Below are 21,174 nucleotides of genomic sequence, written 5' to 3'. Positions count from 1 at the left end.
CACATCTTTAGTAGCACATCCATCGCTCGTGTCATCCGTCCAGGTGGATGTGATTGTTTTTTGGCTCGTTTGCTTGGTCACGAGAGTGGTCTTTTTACCACCTAGCAACGCCCCTGACGCTCACGCTCGCTTATGCTTATAACATTACATAGCATAGCTGAACCTGAACGAGAGGGCCCCTGTGTAGCTTGTTCTCTGTGACTCTGACTGAGCGCGGTGAGCTGAGCAGGAGCGGCGCCGTGATTCGCTGCACAGCTAACCAATCACGCGTGCCTGCACACCTGATTGCTTCGCTGTGCCGCTACTCACGGTGAGTAGTGGCACAGCGAACCAATCAGGTGTGCAGGCACGCGTGATTGGTTAGCTGTGCAGCGAATCACGGCGCCGCTGCTGCTCACCGCGCTCAGTCACAGTCAGTCACAGAGAACTAGCTACACAGGGGCCCTCTCGTTCACTTCTTCTACCTGTAACCTTAGGTAAGTCTCTCTCTCTGGTCTCTGCATGATTGAAGGGGGCACGGCACGCTGGTCACTACATTGATAGGTTGGCAATCATGCTGGTCACTACATTGATAGGTTGGCAATCATGCTGGTCACTACATTGATGGGTTGGTACGCTGGTGGTCACTACATTGATGGTTGGTACGCTGGCGGTCACTACATTGATGGTTGGTATGCTGGCGGTCACTACATTGATGGGTTGGTACGCTGGTCACTACATTGATGGGTTGGTACGCTGGCGGTCACTACATTGATGGGTTGGTACGCTGGTCACTATATTGATGGGTTGGTACGCTGGTTACTACATTGTCAATTGATGGGGGGGCATGCTGGTCACTACATTGATGGGGGGAAATATTGTGCAGCCCTACTCATAGGCATGCGCACGGGGTGTGCCTAGGCACACCCTAATCACCCCCATGCAGTGCTTCTGCCATGGCCGCCGCCGCTGTGTCTGCTGCTCTCTGCCCCTGGCTGCTCAGCTCCCGAACCCAATCCTGTCGGTGCGGAGACTGAGAGGGACTGTCTGGGGGAGGACCCTGGCCTGCTGTAAGGGGGCATCTATATAGGGGACCTCACCTCACCCTGGCCTACTGTAAAGGAGGATCTATGGGGGACCTGCCCTAAAGGGGGATATATGGGGATCCTGCTCTAAAGGGGATCTATGCCATAGATCCCCCTTTAGAGCAGGGTCCCCATAGATCCCCTTTAGAGCAGGGTCCCCATAGATCCCCTTTAGAGCAGAGCCCTGTGATCGGTGTGCGGCCTTAAAAGAATAATGTTTACTTTGATAATTGTTTATTTAATTAAAAATGTTTTAATACCGCTTAGAATGTTTGTTTACATTTATTTATAAAAGTGTGTGTGTGTGTGTGTGTGTGTGTGTGTGTATATATATATATATATATATATATATATATATATATACACACACACACGCATGTATATTGACCCCCCAAAATAATACCTTGCCACCCCTTTGCCACCCCTGTTTTAAAAGTCTAGCTCCGCCACTGTGTAGTGCCCTGTAGTTATGTATGCATTTTATCACAGCATGCTCAAGCACAGCTCCACGTTGTGTTGGAGTGTGAATGGGACAGACAAAAATATCAATTGTTTTCTATGTGCCTTTACGGTAAAAGTCATTTTAGGATGTAGTAAGACGCCTGTCACCATACTATGTGCGAATTCACCCTAAGGCTTGGTGAATGTGAATCAGATGTGTTTTTTATCCGATTTGCATAACATGTGAACCAGATTGGCTTTCAATGGAGCCAGTTCACATATGTCAGGGGCGGCCATGGTCCATTTTTGAAAAGAGTCCTGTGCGATTTTTGACCCGAATCAGGTGCGAATTCAAGTAAAAATTCACACCTCAATCACACCTGAACCAAAGAACAAAACCGCACCGGACTGGGGACTGCAAACCGCAGCCAGACATGTGTGAACCTAGCCTAATAGTAGTTTAGGAAGGTAGTTGTAGCTGGAATTGTAGGTATTGAGAAGCATTAGAGAAAACTCATGAAAACAATAAACATACATTCGAACTTCATAACACTTTTTTTTTCAATAAATAATCATTTGTGTGACCTGATTATATAACTGTTGACATGTAACAATTCTGTATGAGAAAATCACCCTTCAAATGCATTTTTTTCTTACCATAAGTATATATTTATCTATTTTGTTACATTCTAGCCTGGCTATTGGGGGCTTGGGAACAGCCTGTATCCTTGTTCTGCATGTCATTGTGATATTGGAGGAGCACGCAGCGTTGTGTAAGTCTAACATTTAACACCTAATGAAGTTAAGCTAAGTTGATGTAGTTTGTTGCATATTTGTTCACTTCAGAGGAATGCTACTGCTATCAAGATACTGACTGATTGCTATATACTGTACATACCTACAGCATGCTTTTTTGTGAGAAGTACAGATTACTTCTATATAGTCCTATGTAGTAGTCCACTTTGTTATAATTTCACAGTGGAACAGATATATTCATAAAATACCAAAGCCAATTATTTATAGTTTTTTTTATTTATAAAAGGTACGTTGCAATTAAAATGGGAAATAACTTGTTAACAGAATTCAGAAAATCCAGCCCACCTGTCCAAAGTGTCTTCCCATCTGTACCAGGCCACCTCCCATACAACAACTGCCTTGCGACCTTTAGTTGCTTACAAAATAAATTCATAAATGTATAGATGTTTTAACCAAGGGAAGGGATTAATTAACCACTTCTGGACCGGAAGGATTTACCCCTTAATGACCAGGCCATTTTTGTGATACGACACTGTGTTATTTTAACTGACAATTGCGCGGTCTTGCAACGCTGTCCTTTTTTTCCCCAAAAATCAAGCTTTCTTTTGGTGATATATGATCACCTGTGTGATTTTTATTTTTTGCACTGAAAACAAAAAAGAGCGACAATTCTGAAAAACAAAACAAAACAAAAAAAAGCAATAATATTTACTTTCTGCTGTATAACATTCCCAATTAAAAAAAAATAATAAAAAAAAAAATCTAATTTTTTCATCATTTTAGGCCAATTTGTATTCTGCCAAAAATTTTTGGTAAAACAAATCCCAATAAGTGTATATTGATTGGTTTGCACTAAAGTTATCGCGTCTACAAACTAGGGAAAACAGTTATGTCATTTTTATTTATTTATTCATTTTTTTTACTAGTAATGGTAGTGATCAGCGATTTTTAGTGGGACTGCGACATTGCGGCGAACAGATCGGACACCTAACTGACATTTTTTACACTTTTGGGGGAACCAGTGACACTAATACAGTAAATCAGTGCTAAAAGTATGCACTGTTACTGTACTAATGACCCTGGCAGGGAAGAGGTTAACACCAAGGGCAATCAAAGGGTTAAATGTGTCCCTAGGGGGTGCTTTCTAACGGTGGGGATGGGCTTTCTGCATGAACACAGAGACTTGTGTTCCTAAATAAGAAGAACACAGGACCCCTGTGTTCATTGCTGACAGAACAGTGGTCTGCTGTTTTTACAATGGCAGGCCGTCGTTCTGTCTCCATGGGGTGCCATCTCGGGTGCCTGGCGGTAATCGCAGCCGCTGGCTCCGCTGATTGGTTCCCCCTGTGTGCGCCCTCGCTAGCGGCCCTGCGAAGCGACATACAGATACGTTGTTTTGAGGGACAGAGGCGACCTGCTGCAGTAAAACTGCAGTGGGCGGTCGTTAACAACAGCCAGACCAGGAAAAGAGGGATCATTCAGGCTAAATTCCCTTGTTTTATATTATAATAGGTGGCTGGTTATGAAAGCCACCATAGGGTTGCTATCGTTTCACAGTACAACAAAAGGAACAAATGAACTGACTTCTTATGAAACAATGTAAAATTAATATTTTTTTTATCTTTTTCATCCTTTAGATGTTCCCAGAGTACTGGTCAGTGTGATTGCCTTACTAATATAGTGGGTCTTCAGTGTAACCAGCCTGCTGATGGATATTACTTCGTACCCCTGGACTATTACATCTATGAGGCAGAAAAAGCGCAGGCACTCTCTGGTTCAGCAACCATAGTGAGTTTTACAGGAGATTGCTATATAAAGCAACAGTTCAAATAATATGAATGTGTTACTAAACCCACAACAGTAAAGACAGTCTGTATATGCAGTAAAGCATGATTGTTATACTAACTGTGGAACCTAAGGGGTAATCCTCTGTATTGTGTAAAAAGGCTGTTTGATCCTGTCTTCCTCCATCCTCCCCTTCTTCCACAGTCCCCAAACAATGTCCTGATAAAACAGAGGCCAGGGGACAAGCTGCACATGCTTAGTTTAGTGTGTGTTGCAAAAGGGTTTTTTCTTCTTGGGAGGGTGCATGTGATCTGATCAGCACAGGGCCAATCAGCACTGCCCAGACAGAGGGTCCTGCAGCCTTATAGGAAAGTCAGAGCAAAATGAAAACTCCTCCTACAAGCTTTAATCAGACACTGATATAAGTCACTCACAAGAATGCTCTAACTGCTGATAAAAAAAAGGTATTTAGCAGTTTATATTTATTAAAACTATTGCATTTTCATGTTCTGTGTACTGTGGGAGACCAGATATAGTGAATGCAGGGTCCTGGGTTTAGTAACACTGTAAGTCCCTAATTATTTAAATGACAGGTCGTAATCGCCACCAGCTTGTGCAGATTTTGAGAATTTGCTTTAAAACTTCACATGATGCACTTTGATTCATGTTTAGGAATGCTTTTCCAATAGAACACTAATCTCGTCCCACACAACTTTAAGTTAGAGATAATGGGGTTGACCTACTAAAGGCAAATAGGCTGTTTGCTTTGCAAGAGAAATTTAACTTTTCAAGGGAATTTTCCACAAAGCTTATTGAATGAGGTCTTGAAGCTCTGCTGACTTCCATTATCCAATCATTTGCATCCAAAATAACGCCCAATGACCACCAATAATAGGGGGTCATAAGGAATTAGTGATTCCCTCTACTACTCTTGGTAAAGGTGCTTGTTGGTGATATCACAAAGCCTTGAGGGTCTTAGAAAAGTGGACTATTTTTTTTGTGGACTTTTTATTTTCCAGTTTCTGTTTTGTTTATCCCGGGATTCATTGTTTTTTTTTTTATATTTATGTATGTTGGTATTCCAAATTATAGTTTAGCCATAATTAGGATTCAGCACAGTCACTTTACCTAACTATTAAGATAAGGTCCTTTGCTCAGTCACTTTACCCTTTATTTGTTTATATCTGATTAAACACTTCTGGATTTTCCCCCTTAATGACCAGGCCATTTTTTGCGATCCGGCACTGCGTTACTTTAACTGACAATTTTGTGGTCATGCGACTCTGTACCCAAATAAAATCCATGACCCTTTTCCCCAAAAATAGAACTTTCTTTTGGTGGTATTTGATCACCTCTGTGATTTTTATTTTTAGCGCTATAAACAAAAAAAGAGAAACAATTCTGAAAAAAACAAAAAAAAAAAAACAATATTTTCTGCTATATAACATTACCATTACCAATAAAAAAAAAAATTTAAAATCTAAATTGTTCATCATTGTAGGCCAATTTGTATTCTGCTACATATTTTTGGTAAAAAAAAAAATCCCAAAAAGCGTATTTTGATTGGTTTGCGCAAAAGTTATTACGTCTAGAAACTAGTGGAACGATTAATGTCATTTTTATTTATTTTAACTAATAGGGTTACACCAATGAAAATCAATAAATGCAACCACCAAGCGCCAAAGTATTCAATATTTTTATTTACTTTTTTTTTTTTACCAGTAATGGTGGCGATCAGCAATTTTTAGCGGGACTGCGACATTGCAGCGGACAGATCGTAAACGTAACTGACATTTTTTACACTTTTGAGGGGACCGGTGACATTACTACAGTAATCAGTGCTATAAATATGCACTGTTACTGTACTAATGACACTGGCAGGGAAGGGGTTAACACCAGGGGCGATCAAAGGGTTAAATGTGTCCCTAGGGGGTGCTCTCTAACTGTGTGAGGGAATGGCTTGCTGCATGAATACAGAATAAACAGGCAAAAAATTTGGGGGAGCATACCCATGTATTTCCAAAGCTGCTGCAGCTATGAACCAAAAGACATGTATATTAAAAAAGAATAGCGCGCAAATGCAAAAGAAATTACTACCAAATCTGAAGAGAGTCCATAAATAAAAATGGGGGTTTGGTCCCACCATATGGCCATATCGTGCTCAAGCCCACTACTGCGTCAAAGTACCCCATTATCAGTGGGTCCTACACTATCCATGAAAAAGAGATGAATCCAGCCTTTCTAACCCTTGGAGATAATACTCCTTGCTGGGAAGGATGTGCAAATGCACTACAGGGGACTCCTTCTATATCCACTTGATGGTGGACACTGACTGAGTACAGGTGTGTGGGGGGGGGGGGGGGGGGTGGGGTTGCTCAACCTCGATAGTCTGGTCAGACCGAATACATAATAAACAGGCAAAAAATTTGGGGGAGCATACCCATGTATTTCCAAAGCTGCTACAGAGACGTGTTCTTAAATAGGAGGAACACAGGATCCCTGTGTTCATAACTGACAGAACAGTGTTCTGCCGTGTTTACAACGGCAGATCGCCATTTTGTCTTCACAGGGAGCGATTCCGCGTGCCCCGTGGCAACTGCGGCCACCGGACCCGCTGATTGGCTCCCCTTGTAGCCAATTGGTGCACGCATGCTCTCACTAGCTGTTTTGCAAAACAGTTACATTGTTTCGCGGGACAGAGCCGACCTGCCGCAGTCAGAGTTGTATAAAGTACTCGAAACCCATACTTGAGTAAAAGTACAAGTGCTCGATCAAAAAGTGACTTGAGTATAAGTTCTAAAGTATTCAACATTTTTTGTACTTAAGTATTGCAAGTAGTTTTTTAAAACATTTTGCTACTCAAGTACTGAAAGTAAAAGTACCAGTAGTTTTTTAAAAAAATTGCTACTCAGGTACTGAAAGTAAAAGTACAAGTACTGTGTTATGTAGTTATTAAAGAAATAAGTCAAAAGTTTGAACATCATATTGTTTTTTATTATTTCAGATGCAGCTTTTATTTATACATATAGTAGCATTTATTTTCGTATGCGCTGATAATACACATGTTTTGAGCTTCATGAAACCTGCCATCTACTGTTCTGGCAGTGGTAATTTTTATAATAGTAACGAGTAACTATGCAGCACAAAAAAAAATATCAGAGTAGAAGTATTGAAATCATCGAAAAAATGTAGTTAAGTAAAAGTGGAAGTAGGAGGAATTCTACTCTAGGAAAGTACAGATACCGCCTTTCGGTACTTAAGTACAGTAGTGAAGTAGTTCTACTTAGTTACTATACATCTCTGGCCGCAGTATATGTACTGCTGGCAGGTGGCAAGTGGTTAATATGATTTTTTATATTCATGCACAGTCACTTTATGCTTATGAATTTTGGTTGAGCAGTACACAGTATTACCCCAATCAAGCATCCAAAAATGCTGTTTTTATATTTTCCTTGCACCTTATTGGGTATTCGTTGCAAAGCTTTTGGGAGAATTTGCTTACGAAGTGCAAAGTGAACAGCCTATTTTCCTTTTAGTAAATCAACCCTATTGGTTCATTCAATATACCAGGTAATGAGTCGGCAACTCCAGAAAAGGCAAAACATTTGCACACCTGAATACTGGTATTATGTACTGTTGCTCTTCATACAGTTTTTTCCTTAGATAAGCTATTTGATTGCAACTTATTATTATTATTATTTTTTTCCTAGAGAGGCAGCAGTAGTGCTCGTAGCTACAAATCTACATTTGTTTACAAATTTAATTTTATTATTTAAATATATCAAAGCAATGAAAAATGAAATATTATAATGATTTGATATTTTGGTATCCATTTTTATAGTAGTAAATAAACTAGCTTACTACATGCTCAAAACTGACACAGAAATATTCTGGTCACCATTGGCTGAAAGTGAAAGATATAAAATATACAAAATATTTGCCACAAAATAGAAAATAGAATATATTTTGTCAATATTCAGTTCAATTATCAAATCATAATTTGATTTGAGGAATTTGATTTTCATATGATTGGACAATTGAAGTGAATATTGCCACAATTTATTTTGTGAAGATTATCAATTTACACACCCTGATGTATTTTGCCCCGTCCACCCTATGACTAATCCCCAAAATGCATCAGGGTTTGCGGTATAGAGGAGAAATATAGGGCTGAGGCTTGTTCACCTTGGCTGGTCAGGAGTAGCGGCGATTTCCCCTCTACATTTACTAGCCCCCTGGATTGGTTTTGGGACAAGTCTGCACCCCATGGTCTAAGACACAGGGATAGCTTTCACCTCTACTTTGAGCAGCACCAAAAGCAATATAACAGATTGCAAGATTCTCAGCTTCTTTAGTTAATCAGCCTCAATATGTGCATTGAGTCAAGTTCCTTTAACAGTTTTGAACCAGAAGGATTTGCCCCCTTAATGACCAGGCCATTTTAACAGACAACTGTGCAGTCATGCGACGCTGTACCTAAATAAAATTAACGTCCTTTTTCTTTTCCACAAATAGAGCTTTCTTTTGGTGGCATTTCATCACCTTTGCGATATTTATTTTTTGCACTAAAAACAAAAAAAGAGCGACATTTCTGGAAAAAAAAACAAAAAAACAATATTTTTCACTTTCTGCTAAATAACCTTTCCAAAAAAAATGTAAAAATCATTTTTTTTCATCCTTTTAGGCCAATTTGTATTCTGCTACATATTTTTGGTAAGAAAACATCCCAAAAAGCATATTTTGATTGCTTTGCACAAAAGTTATCGCGTCTACAAACTAGGGGAAAGATTTATGTCATTTTTATTTTTTTATACTAGAAATGGCGGCGATCTGCGATTTTTAGCGGGACTGCGACATTGTGGCGGACAGATCGGACCCCTAACTGACATTTTTGACACTTGTGGAGGGACCAGTGACATTACTACAAAAATATGCACGGTTACTGTAATAATGAAACTGGCAGGGAAGGGGTTAACCATTGTGGTGATCAAAGGGTTAATTGTGAGCCTAGGGGAGTGTTTTCTAACCGTGGAGGGAGGGACTTGTGAAATGATCACAAAGACCTGTGATCCTATATAGAAGGATCACAGGCGCTCTGTGATCATTTCAGAGGGAGCAACGGTCAGCTGTGTTTACAACAGCTGACCGGTGTTCTCTCTTATCGGGGAGCGATCGTGGGTGCTCAGGTAAATATTAGGGTGGTGAGGTGGGCTGCTGCACATTGAAAGTTTTTTACCGAAATGCTTAGAATGCATTAGGATAAAACGTCTTTACCTTTAGAACCACTTTAACGACCGCCCACCGCAGTTTTACTGCGGCAGGCAGCCGCTCCTGGGCAAAGCAATGTTATACTACGTTGCTCGCTCAGGAGACTCTAGGCGGCTCATTAGCTGGGGAGCCAGTGTGTGTGACCGGTGGCTCCGATGGCCGCTGGCCACTCGCGATCTCCCGCAGCTGAGAGAGAAGGACAGACGGCTGATGTAAACACAGCCATCTGTCATTCTCCCTGAAGTGATCACAGAGGCTATGTGATCCTGCTATATAGGATCGTATGTCTCTGTGATTACTCCACAAGCCACGCCCCCTGACAGTTAGAATCACGCCCCTAGGGACACATTTAACCCCTTGATCACCCATACTGTTAACCCCTTCCCTGCCAGTGTCCTTTTTACAGGAACAGTGCATATTTTTAGCACTGATTTCTGTAGTAATGTCCCTGGTCCCCCCAAAAGCATCAAAAATGTCAGTTAGGGGTCCGATCTGTCCGCCGCAATGTCGAAGTCCCGCAAAAAAAATCGTAGATCGCCGCCATTACTAGTAAAAAAAAAACAATAAAAATGACATAAATCTTTCCCGTAGTTAGTAAGTGCAAAAACTTTTGCGCAAACCAATCAAAATACGCTTATTGCGATCTTTTTACCAAAAATATGTAGCAGAAAACAAATTGGCCTAAAATGTTAAAAAATTGTGATTTTTAAATTTTTTTTTTTCGAGAATTTCATATAAAAGAATGTGAAAAATATTGTACGTTTTTTAAAATTGTCGCTCTTTTTTTGTTTATAGCGCAAAAAATTAAAATTGCACAGGTGATCAAATACCACCAAAAGAAAGCTCTATTTGTGGGAAAAAAAAGGACTTACATCGTCGCATGGCCACTCAATTGTCCGTTAAAGTAACACAGTGCCAAATCGCAAAATAGGGCCTGGTCATTGAGCAGCCAAATCCTCCGGGGCTAAAGTGGTTAACCTCTGGTCTGTTGCTCAGTAACTCTGACCTCTGAACTCACAATCCCTAACTCTTTTTTTTCCTGTGCACAACATAGTCTGACAACAACTCTATGGGGTTAACTCACTAATGGCAAAAAGGCTGTTCACTTTTGCACGTGAAGTTGCACTTCAGTTTAGAGAATGAGGTGAAACTCTGCTGACTTCCATCATCCAATCATCGGCAAGCAAAAATTCAGTTTATGTTTATATTTTCCTTGCACGTGGTTGGGCAATCTTTGCAAAGTGAGAAGATTCACCATATTTACCATGCTCTGGGGATTTCCTTGCAAAATACAACTCCTCTTATAAAGTGGACAGCCTATTTGCCTTAGTAATATAACCACTTTGTCTACTTAAAGCCTGCTTAGTGGAAACAAGTGAAAAAGGAGACATCCAGAAGTGAAAACCACTTACCAAATACATTGTCTGTGATTGTATCAATCTATAATGATAACTGAGATCTCAGCTGCATCCAGAGCTATGTTACTCATTGAATAAACAGCTCAAAAGGGAAAGTGCTTGGGTCCAACGCTCTAAAATTGGTGGCCCCTGTGCTCCTACACAACCTTTTCCTCACTGGCTTTATGAAGGTGAGGACAGACAAAAAAAGAGAATCCAAGCAAGACATCATGAAGGAACTTACCGAAGGTCCCCACAAGGCAACAGTTCCAATGTTATGCATCACCAAAATTCCATAATCAAAATTGGAACTAGATTTTGATTTAACCACTTTAGGACCGGATGATTTTCCTGCTTAATGACCAGACCACTTTTTGCAACTTGGCACTGCGCGACTTCAACTGACAATTGTGCAGGCATGCAACCCTGTACCCAAACAAAATTGACGTCCTTTTTTTCCCACAAACAGAGCTTTCTTTTGGTGGTATTTGATCACCTCTGCGCTTTTCATTTTTTGCGATATTAAAAAAAAAATAGCGAAAATTTCGCAAAAAAATTGACATTTTCTACTTTGACAGCTAAAAAATATCCAATATATTAAATTTTTGCCATATATTTAGGCCAAAATGTATTTAGCTCCATGTCTTTGACAAAAAAATTCTCAATGAGCATATTTTTAACCACTTTAAGACCGGAAGATTTTACCCCATTCCTGACCAGGTTATATTTTGCGATTCAGCACTGCGTCACTTTAACGGACAATTGCGCGGACGTTCGACGCTATACCCAAATTAAATTTATGCCCTTTTTTCCCCCACAAATAGACCTTTCTTTTGGTGGTATTTGATCACCTGTGCGATTTTTAATTTTTGAAAAAAAGAGCGACAATTTTGAAAAAAAAACAATATTTTTCACATTCTGATATATAACATTCCCCAAAAAAAAATTATAAATCAAAATTATTTAAAATTTTTGGCCGATTTGTTTGCTGCTACATATTTTTGGTAAAAAAAAATCACAATAAGCGTATTTTGATTGTTTTGCGCAAAAGTTTTCGCGTTTACTAACTACGGGAAAGATTTGTCATTTTTATTGTTTATATATTTTTTTAATAGTAATGGCGGCGATCTGCGATTTTTTTTGCAGGACTGCGACATTGCAGCGGACAGATCGGACCCCTAACTGAAATTTTTGATACTTTTGGGGGTACCAGTGACATTACTACAGTAATCAGTGCTATAAATATGCACTGTTACTGTAATAATGACACTGGCAGGAAGGGGTTAACACTGTTGGTGATCAAGGGGTTAAATGTTTGCCTCATGCTTACTGACTTGTGTGGGGGGAGGGGATTGTGTGACACAGACACAGATCACAGGTTCATCTATGCTGAATCATGTGATCTGTCCCTGCCTGTCACAGAGGAGATCCGCCCATTTTGTTTACACAAGCGGGCGGATCTCCACACTCGATCCCCGACGATCGGGGAAGAGCGGCAGTGATCACCGCCTCTCCTCCCCTGGCCTGACTCCCGATGTGTCCAATCTAAGTCGCTGGACCCAGGAGAGCCACTCTGCCGCAGTAGGCTCAATGTGAGCGGTCGGCAAGTGGTTAAGCAAGCTGGTACAGTTATATTTATTGTATGGCATGACAATGACATTGTGTATCATTAACCACTTGCCGACCGCCCACTGCACATTTACTGTGGCAGGGCAGCTCAGTTGCGCTCAGTCACGTAGTACTATGTGACTTTGTGCACGTGGTTCTGGCAGCGCCGCCGGAGGAGTGTGTTTAGACACAGCGGGAGCGATTGCCACTGCCCTCCCGTGATTGTCGGATAAACCGAGAGAAGACCCGCCTACTTATGTAAACAAAGCAGGCAGATCTTCTGTGAGAGATCAGCAGTTTCTGATCTGATCAGTCTCTGTGCCTGTCACAGAACCACCCCCCCCCCCTGTTAACCCCTTCCCTGCCAGTGTCATTTATACAGTAACAGTGCATATTATTTAACACTGATCTCTATATTAGTGTCACTGGTCCCCAAAAAGTGTCAAAAATGTCAGTTAGGGGTCCGATCTGTCCGCCGCATTGTTGCAGTCCCGCTAAAAATTGCTGGTCGTCGCCATTACTAATAAAAAAATTAAAATAAATAAAAAGTCCAAAAATCTATCCCGTAGTTTGTAAACGCTATAACTTTTGCGGAAACCAATTAAAATACGCTTTTTGGGATTTTTTTACCAAAAATATGTACCAGAATACAAATTGGCCTAAACTGATAAAAAATTTTAATTGTTTTAAATTTTTTTTTTTTTTGGGGGGAATTTTTATAGCACATAGTAAAAAATATGGCGTTTTTTTCAAAATTGACGCTCTTTTTTGTTTATAGCGCAAAATCGAAATGCCGCAGAGGTGATAAAATACCACCAAAAGAAAGCTCTATTTGTGGGGGAAAAAAGGACATCAATTGTATTTGGGTACACCGTCGCATGACCGCGCAATTTTCCGTTAAAGTAACGCAGTGCCGAATTGCAAAAAATGGCCTGGTCATTAAGGGGGTAAAACCTTCCGGGGCTGAAGTGGTTAATTTGTACTCATTTTGTTTTCTTCATTTTTCATTAACCTGGGTTTTGTATTGAATACCTGGAATAAAGTCCTCTGAAATAACTAAGCAACTACAGAAACGCTGTTTCATGGTACATTAATCGTACGGTTTAAGAAATAAGTACATACAGGAAGCCTTAATAGAAGCACTATTTTATATTTTGCAATGATACTAAAGACAATAAACATGATTTGGCATGTTTAAATGTTCTGAACCACAAATCCTTATTAGAGGATTGTTGCCCATTCTTAGGACTGGCTATAATGTTCTGGCCTACAATTTTGCACTTTCCCAACACAGTTTATAGAAAGAAACAACCAAAAAAGGTCATTTTCATCAACTCAAATATCCAAACATGCCATGTACTCACAGAATAAAGCCAGGCTCATAATTCACTTCATCATCAGTGTCACACACAGTTGAATATGGACTGAAGCTCAATTGAGACGATAAAGAAATGATTTTGACCAGCCCAATGAACCCATTTAGTAGTGCCCACTCTATCCTAACTGGTATTGGATAATATAGGATATGGGTATGTATCTTATTTTATATCACCTGCACAATAGGCACCACACCAAATGGCATAGTTAAAGTTTTATAGGTTGTGGACTCCATTACTTTCTAGAAATCACAAGTAAAGACTTCTAGCAATGCTCTACCTAAATACTATCATTTTCATTTTCAGGTTAATCCAACACCTATGCCAAAATGCCAGGATTATTTCATAAAACAAGGAATAGATTTTCGTTTTGAAAATGACAGAATAATACTTAAATCTATGCCAAAGAGAAGTGTACGCAGAAGACGGCAGGCACAGGTACGTGATTTATGTTTTAGCTGCTGTCCAAGGGCTTTGACCTCTTGCAGGAATTTTCCCTTGGCATGCTTTACTTCCTTGGTATTAACTACATATCTTTACCCAGGTCTATAACCTCAATATCTTCTAGTTTGCTTTTATAAATGTTATAGTGCTCTTCATCCTATCTATTCTTGTTATACAGTACATGCCCTTAGTATATCTATCAGTGTTTATAAAATATCAGCCAGCGTGTTGTTCTCATTCTTTATAGTTCATTCCATCACACTGGCCCAGAATGTCCTCAAAATGTTCCATTTCCATTTACACTATATCATCAAAAGTATTGGGACACCACCTTTACACACGCATGAACTTTAATGGCATCCCAGTCTTAGTCCTTAGTGTTTACTATTGAGTTGGCCCACCCTTCGCAGATATAACAGCTTCAACTCTTCTTGGAAGGCTGTCCACAAGGTTTAGGAGTGTGTCTATGGGAATGTTTGACCTTTCTTCCAGAAGCACATTTGTGAGGTCAGGCACTGATGTGGATGAGAAGGCCTGGCTTGCAGTCTCCGCTCTAGGTGTTCTATGGTGTTCTAAAGGTGTTCTATCGGGTTGAGCGTGAGCGATGAGCGAGTTTGGGGTAAAAGGAACTTGACTGGCCTGCACAGAGTCCTGACCTCAACCCAATAGAACACCTTTGGGATGAATTAGAGAGGAGACTGCGAGCCAGGCTTTCTCATCAAACATCAGTGCCTGACCTCACAAATGCGCTTTTGGAAGAATGGTCAAACATTCCCATAGACACACTCCTAATGCTTGTGGACAGCCTTCCCAGAAGAGTTTAAACTGTTATATCTGCAAAGCGTGGGCCAACTCAATATTATACCCTATGGACTAAGGAGTTGATTTAGATAAATCCACTGTGCACTACAAATGCACTGCAAGTGCAACTGGAAAAGCAGTCACTGAAGATCTGATGGGGGACATGCAAGGAAAATAAAAAACAGCATTTTTGCTTGCACTTGATTGGATGGTAGAAATCAGCAGAACTCTTTTCAGATCTTCCCCTTAGATCTACAGCGACTGCACTTCCAAATGCACTTGCAGTTAACTTCCAAGTGCAGTTTTAGTACACTTGTAGTGCACAGTGGATTTACGCAATATTTCTTTAAATTTTAAAGTGTATAGGGGAGATTTACTAAAACTGGTGCACTCAGAATCTGGTGCAGCTGTGCACAGTAGCCAGTCAGCTGCTAACTTCACCTTCTTCAGTGAAGCTTTGACAATAAAACCTGGAAGTTGATTGGTTTCTATACAGACCTGCACCAGATTTTTCACCATGCAGTTTTAGTAAATATCCCCCTATGTGAATCCATAACATTCTAATGTAAGTATTTTTTTAAGTGATCACATTGTACACTGACCTTCTCAGTGAATGGCTGTGTGTGTGTGTGTGTGTGTGTGTGTGGGGGGGGGGGGGGGGGGGGCATGTCAGCACAAGTCTCATAATTGGAGGACAGGCATGCAGTATTCCTAGCACAGCCAGAAAACTGATTACACTGGGTTGGATGTGCTTTTATGCTTAGCATGGTCAGTTTGAAATAGAAAAACAGGGGACTGGCATGAATACCAGGAATTCCACACAATCAAAGAGAACAGGATACTTTTTTAATACAAGTACATGGTACAACAGGCACATATCAGGAATATGAAATGTTACATTAATATATTCTTTAATCCCTTAAAGTGATTCTGTCATTAAATAAGTATGAGGACTGCCATTGCAAATCTCCTTTTGAAAATGCTAATTGCCCATTTGTTTCTGACTGTTTCTGAGTATGTTTCAGTCACAATCCTTTAACAAGTATGCTGTTAAAGAATGTCAGAAAAGTGTCAGAACTACTTTTCTCTTTATTCGTTTGGGTCATCACTGAAGTCAGTTCATCGGAACGGCTACCATTCTCAAACTCACCAGATGAGTTTTTCCTCCATTAATCTCCTATAACATTGTACATTTAACTCCAAGAAAAATCCATTACCATGGGTCACAAGACTCACAACATCTATAAAACATATTTAATAGTTACATACCAGAAGAAAGGTAAAGATCAGGAAGTTAGAAGAAAAACAGTTGATATAGATTTTGCTTAAAACAGCAATCAAGACTGCATCTTATATCTATATACATAAAGCAAAAACCTTAAAAGAAAATATTCTCATCTGGTCACCTCCAAACAAAAAGCTGAGTCACTATTACTCACATCCAGGGACACTGATAATGGGGTACCAACAGGCCTCCTGTTGGTGGGCCTGGCGCCATCACGTAACAGGGGGGCCAGGCTAGCTTCAAGCATCATGTAGTACTCAATTTAATCGCATGCCACATCAGCAATATGGTTGCCCTCAAAGGGCCGTTTGTATCTGAGTCATGCTACATACAGAGTGCAAGGTTCAGGAGTGTGTTACGTAGAGAGTGCAAAGTTCAGGGGTGCGCTACGTACAGAGTGCAGAGTTCAGGGTGCGCTACGAACAGAGAGAAGGGGTGTGCTACATACAGAGTGCAGAGTTTAGGGGTGTGCTACATACAAAGTGCAGAGTTCAGAGGTGTGCTACGTACAGAGTGGAGAGTTCAGGGGTGTGCTACAAACAGAGTGCAGAGTTTAGGGCTGTGCAACGTACAGATTGCAGAGTTTAGGGGTACGCTACGTACAGAGTGCAGAGTTTAGGGGTGCGCTATGTACAGAGTGCAGAAATCAGACGTGTGCTACGTGCAAAGTGCAGAGTTCAGGAATGTGCTACGTACAGAGTGCAGAGTTCAGGAGTGCACTAAATACAGAGTGTAGGGTTCAGGGGTGTGCTACGTACAGAGTGCAGAGTTTAGGAGTGTGCTACGCACAGAGTGTAGAGTTCAGGGGTGCGCTACGTACAGAGTGTAGAGTTTAGGAGTGCTCTACATACAGAGTTCATGGGTGTGCTATGTACAGAGTGTAGAGTTTAGGAGTGCGCTACGTACAGACTGCAGAGTTTATGGCTTTCTCACATCTGTACCCTATCCCACCTTCCTACGTAGCCCAGCCCTAGTACCTCCCTGCATATTGGGCTATAGTTAGTACCTCCTTATGTTGGCGGATCTGTGTGTTCAGCTCCAGTATCAGTGTTCAGATTTGCCCTATACGTGTTATTTTACAATCAAAATCATCAGCTCAACAGCAACATGTGTAAGATGTACAAGACTTTTACAACACTCCCTCCATTGCAACTATTGGATGAAGCAAGTCCCCAAAAGCCCAGCCTCAGGATGCAGCGCTAACAGCAATGCCAGACAAGCAGCACATGCGCTAAGCTCACTAAGCCGGCACCGCTGGCGGGACTGAGGAGGAAAGAGAGTGGGGAATGTATACCGTTGCTACCTAGAAGACTAACTAGCTGCTAATGCACTTAGCGCACACAACGCTGGCACTCCTTGTGGGACTGAAGGGGGTAGAGCCGGAAATGTTTACTCTTGTTGCCTTGGAGACCTGCCGTGACAGCGGAAAGAACAGACAGCAGTAACCACAGAAGGTAGAGGCCAGCAGCCATTGCGCGGGCCACACGACAAGGCCTAGTGGGCTGGATTTGGCCCATGGGCCTTGTGTTTGCCACCTGTGATGTAGTGCATTGCACAGGTTTGCCACCTGTGATGTAGTACATTGCATATTTATACATACTATGAGTATAATGTTATTCCCTGTGGCTCCCATATGGGAAATCATATTCCCTGGGCTGGGGAGGTCCCCATCAGTTCATCCAGGGGGCCTGGGAGACTGTAGATAGAGGGACTTTTGTTTCTATTCATGCCCATATGTGGATTTACACAACAACTTGGGCTACGTTTACCGATAGTGGGTAAAAAGTGTCTTTTATCCCGATATTTCATATTTCTTATATGTGCCTGCTGTACCATGTACTTGTATGAAAAAAGTACATGGTTCTCCTTGTATTGCTTCCTTTGTGTGAAATCCCTGGTATTCTTGCCATTTCCTCTGCTTTCCTATTAATAACTGACCACCCTAAGCAGGAGAGCACACCGTGGTCAGATCTGTAGCTGTGCTGGGAACTCAGCCTGCTCCCCTCCAATGATCAGACATGTCCTGACATGCCCCCCCCCCCCGCTCAGCCTTTTACTGGGAAGATCAGTGTGCTGCTGCTTCTCCTCTCCCCAGCTCTTATGCAGCTGAGAACAGCGGGAATGTGATCATATAAAAAAAAGGGAAAAAAGGTATTTATAATTTTTTTTTATATCTATACACAAATGTTTTGTCTTACATTTCTGTGTTAAACTGAATGGGTTGTTTTACAAGGTGATAGTTTACAATCACTTTAAAGTCCAGATCTCTCAGTCCCTGTGCTGCTGGCAGAAGAATGATTCAGCTTAATAACTGCCTGCCTCCTTCAGCAATTAAGTGCTAAGGGAATCAGCAGAAGAAGAAGAACAGTGGCAGACTGGCATGCTCAGGGCAGGCTGGAAACGATAGGTCAGTGCAGCAGGCAGCCAGGCACAGGCAACAGGCCATGTCTATCCATGTCCCTGAGCCAGCAGTGCACACAGAGGGATCACTTACAGAAAAGCCAAGGTACAGTACATGCAGGGCCGGTGTCTTGCCGAAAACTCCAACTTGCCGAGATCTCCAACCACGTTATTTCCGGTGAGTGTACACTAGGAATAATTGGAGATTTCGACCACTTCGCGTTTTCACACAACATCAGCAGCCTATACACTTCGGTAGATGCTATAATTAATGGAGATTGTTAGTCCACCCGCTAGTAACCAAAAACAGGGCCGCCTCCAAGGTGGCGACACCTAGCGGCCGGACTAACAATCTTCACTAATTATACCGGAGTGTATAGGCTGCCGGTGTTGTGTGAAAACACCAAGTGGTTGAAATCTCCAGTTATTCCTGGTGTACAGTCACTGTAAATAATGTCATTGGCGAATTCGACAAGTTTTCGGCAGAACACCGGGACTGGGGGGTGGGGGCAGAGGGGACACCTGCTATGCTATTTTCACTGTGTCCTGCTACTGCGGCACCTTTACCCTCCCGCTTTACTTCCCCTCCCTCCTTGTGCTGCAAGTCTCTACATCTTCCTGGTAAGATCAGACAATCTCATGGAACCCCCCTCCCCATTGAGTTTGCTCAACGGAGGTGCCCAAGTGAAAGGGGCCTAAAGGCGTAGGGACACACCAGAAGTCCAGTACGGCACAGCACAATGGCAGCTGAGGGCCTCCAATGTGTCCCCGTACTAATTCCAGTATGGTTTTATGGAAAGGCTTTGCACAGAACAAGCAAAAACAAAACTTTTTTTTTCCAGCACACTTACCAGCTAGCCAACTAAAAAAAAATGTAGCACGGGCCGCCTAACAATTTGTGTTAAGAGGTTTTAATCAAACAACATTTTCAAATATATGTGGAAGCCACACTTCTCGCCTCGTCAAGACCTACACTATACTCATTGTTCCAAAGGGATCAATATATGTTCCCTCCTCCCACTTTGGAGAACCAAAGGCAAAACTTTTTTTTAATTATTTTGGATAAAGTAAGGGAAGGTTATAACCCCAGCTGGTTTATTTTTGCAATCGGTGACCTATTGGGGAGAATTCTCGGCACTTCCCATACTGTAGCCACAAGTGAGAGAAAAATATTTTAAATGATGTAATCCCTTGTTGTCACCAGGGTCACCAGAACTAGAATTATCCCCATTTGAAGATATCCTGTCTATTACTGTTCTGAGGGCAACCCAAAATTTACGATTTTCTTTTACTTTCACTTTGGATGACAATGGTAAACAGGACAAATAGAGAGGGTGGATCTCCCTAACAGGGGCACTGACAGCAATTAAAGCCTGACAGGTGTTCTAATCCCCTTCCACTCTATACAAAGCTAAAAGAAGGTTTTTTAGTTATACTTTAAGGATCCCACAAGAATTTGTCCATTATATACTTATTTTGAACACTACAATTTATTGCTAGTATTGTTATTGTTTCTTATTATTATTAAATTTGATATTATACAATACAATACAATACAATTTCTATTGTTGTAACTTAATTTAAATTAAAAGTCAGCAGGTACAAATACTGTAGCTGCTGACCTAAATATTAGAACTTATCTGTCCAGGGAGCCGCGATGTCGGCAACCAAAGCCGATTTTCGTATCAGCTCTTGGGTGCTGCCGCCGCCATTCAGGGTAAGGGAACCCGGCAGTTAAGCATTTCGGCTTAACAGCTGGTTCCCTACTGCGCATGCACTTTCTAATTGGCGCAGGAAGAAGGAGGGGGAATGAACTTCCGAGGGACAGCGCCATGGCAAGTGGGGAAGGGTATCTGTCAAAAACAGGTACCCGCATGGGCATCCGCAGGTAGGGCAATGGGGGGCAAATGCCCCCACCCCCAGGAATCTCAAGTTCCCCTTTCAAGTGGTTGTTAAGCCACTTTATACCATCCTGTCTGGTCTGTTAAATAATCCTGTCTGGCTGTGTGTCTGTATATGTGTTTTAAAAGAAATAAGCCATTCTTTACCAGTTTTTAGAGGGCTGAGCGCCGCTCACGTGATCCGTCGGCTCTCTTCTTTCCCCATCTGACAGCTGCCTGCAGCGAGCAGGGCCGAGAATTCCTCACTGATGTCAGTCAGGAGGGGAGGAGGAGGAGGAGAGGGGGAGAGGAGGAAAGAGGCAGCAGATCACGTGAGTGGCAAGTGGCGCTCTGAAAACTTGTAAATAATGTTTTTTTTTATAAAACACAGACACAGGGGCACACAGGATGATGGAGGCACATAAACTGACCACAGTGTCAGGGCTCAGCAGCCATGGTATACCATGGTCAGTTTACAGAGGGGAGAACATAGCCAGGCAGGATCAGCCAAGTATTTTAGGTGATAGAAAGGGCCGAATTACACAGCAAAGCACTGTGCAGCATAACATGCTTTAAGAGAACAGGATCAATTTTTTTTTTCTTTTTAGTTTAACAAATGCTTTAAAAATAAATGTTGCTTTTTGCTCTTAAAAAATAAATACTCAAAAT

The 21,174-nt window shown here is 41.5% G+C and overlaps 1 protein-coding gene across 1 annotated transcript in view; it reads left to right on the top strand.

Moving 5' to 3' along the window:
* LAMB4 (laminin subunit beta 4) overlaps window positions 1-21,174 on the top strand; it is a gene marked incomplete at both ends in the record, with an annotated part of 184,994 nt that overhangs the window by 52,907 nt on the left and 110,913 nt on the right. Inside the window, 3 exons of the mRNA XM_082256455.1 lie at window positions 2,199-2,278; window positions 3,899-4,049; window positions 14,002-14,133. Coding sequence (XP_082112581.1) covers window positions 2,199-2,278; window positions 3,899-4,049; window positions 14,002-14,133 — 363 coding nt within the window. The remainder of the gene's footprint in view (window positions 1-2,198; window positions 2,279-3,898; window positions 4,050-14,001; window positions 14,134-21,174) is intronic.

Source organism: Pelophylax lessonae (assembly GCF_965119305.1).
Source record: "Pelophylax lessonae genome assembly, chromosome: 4".
NCBI classification, from domain to species: Eukaryota; Metazoa; Chordata; class Amphibia; order Anura; family Ranidae; genus Pelophylax; species Pelophylax lessonae.
This window is presented reverse-complemented; position numbering and strand designations above follow the sequence as displayed.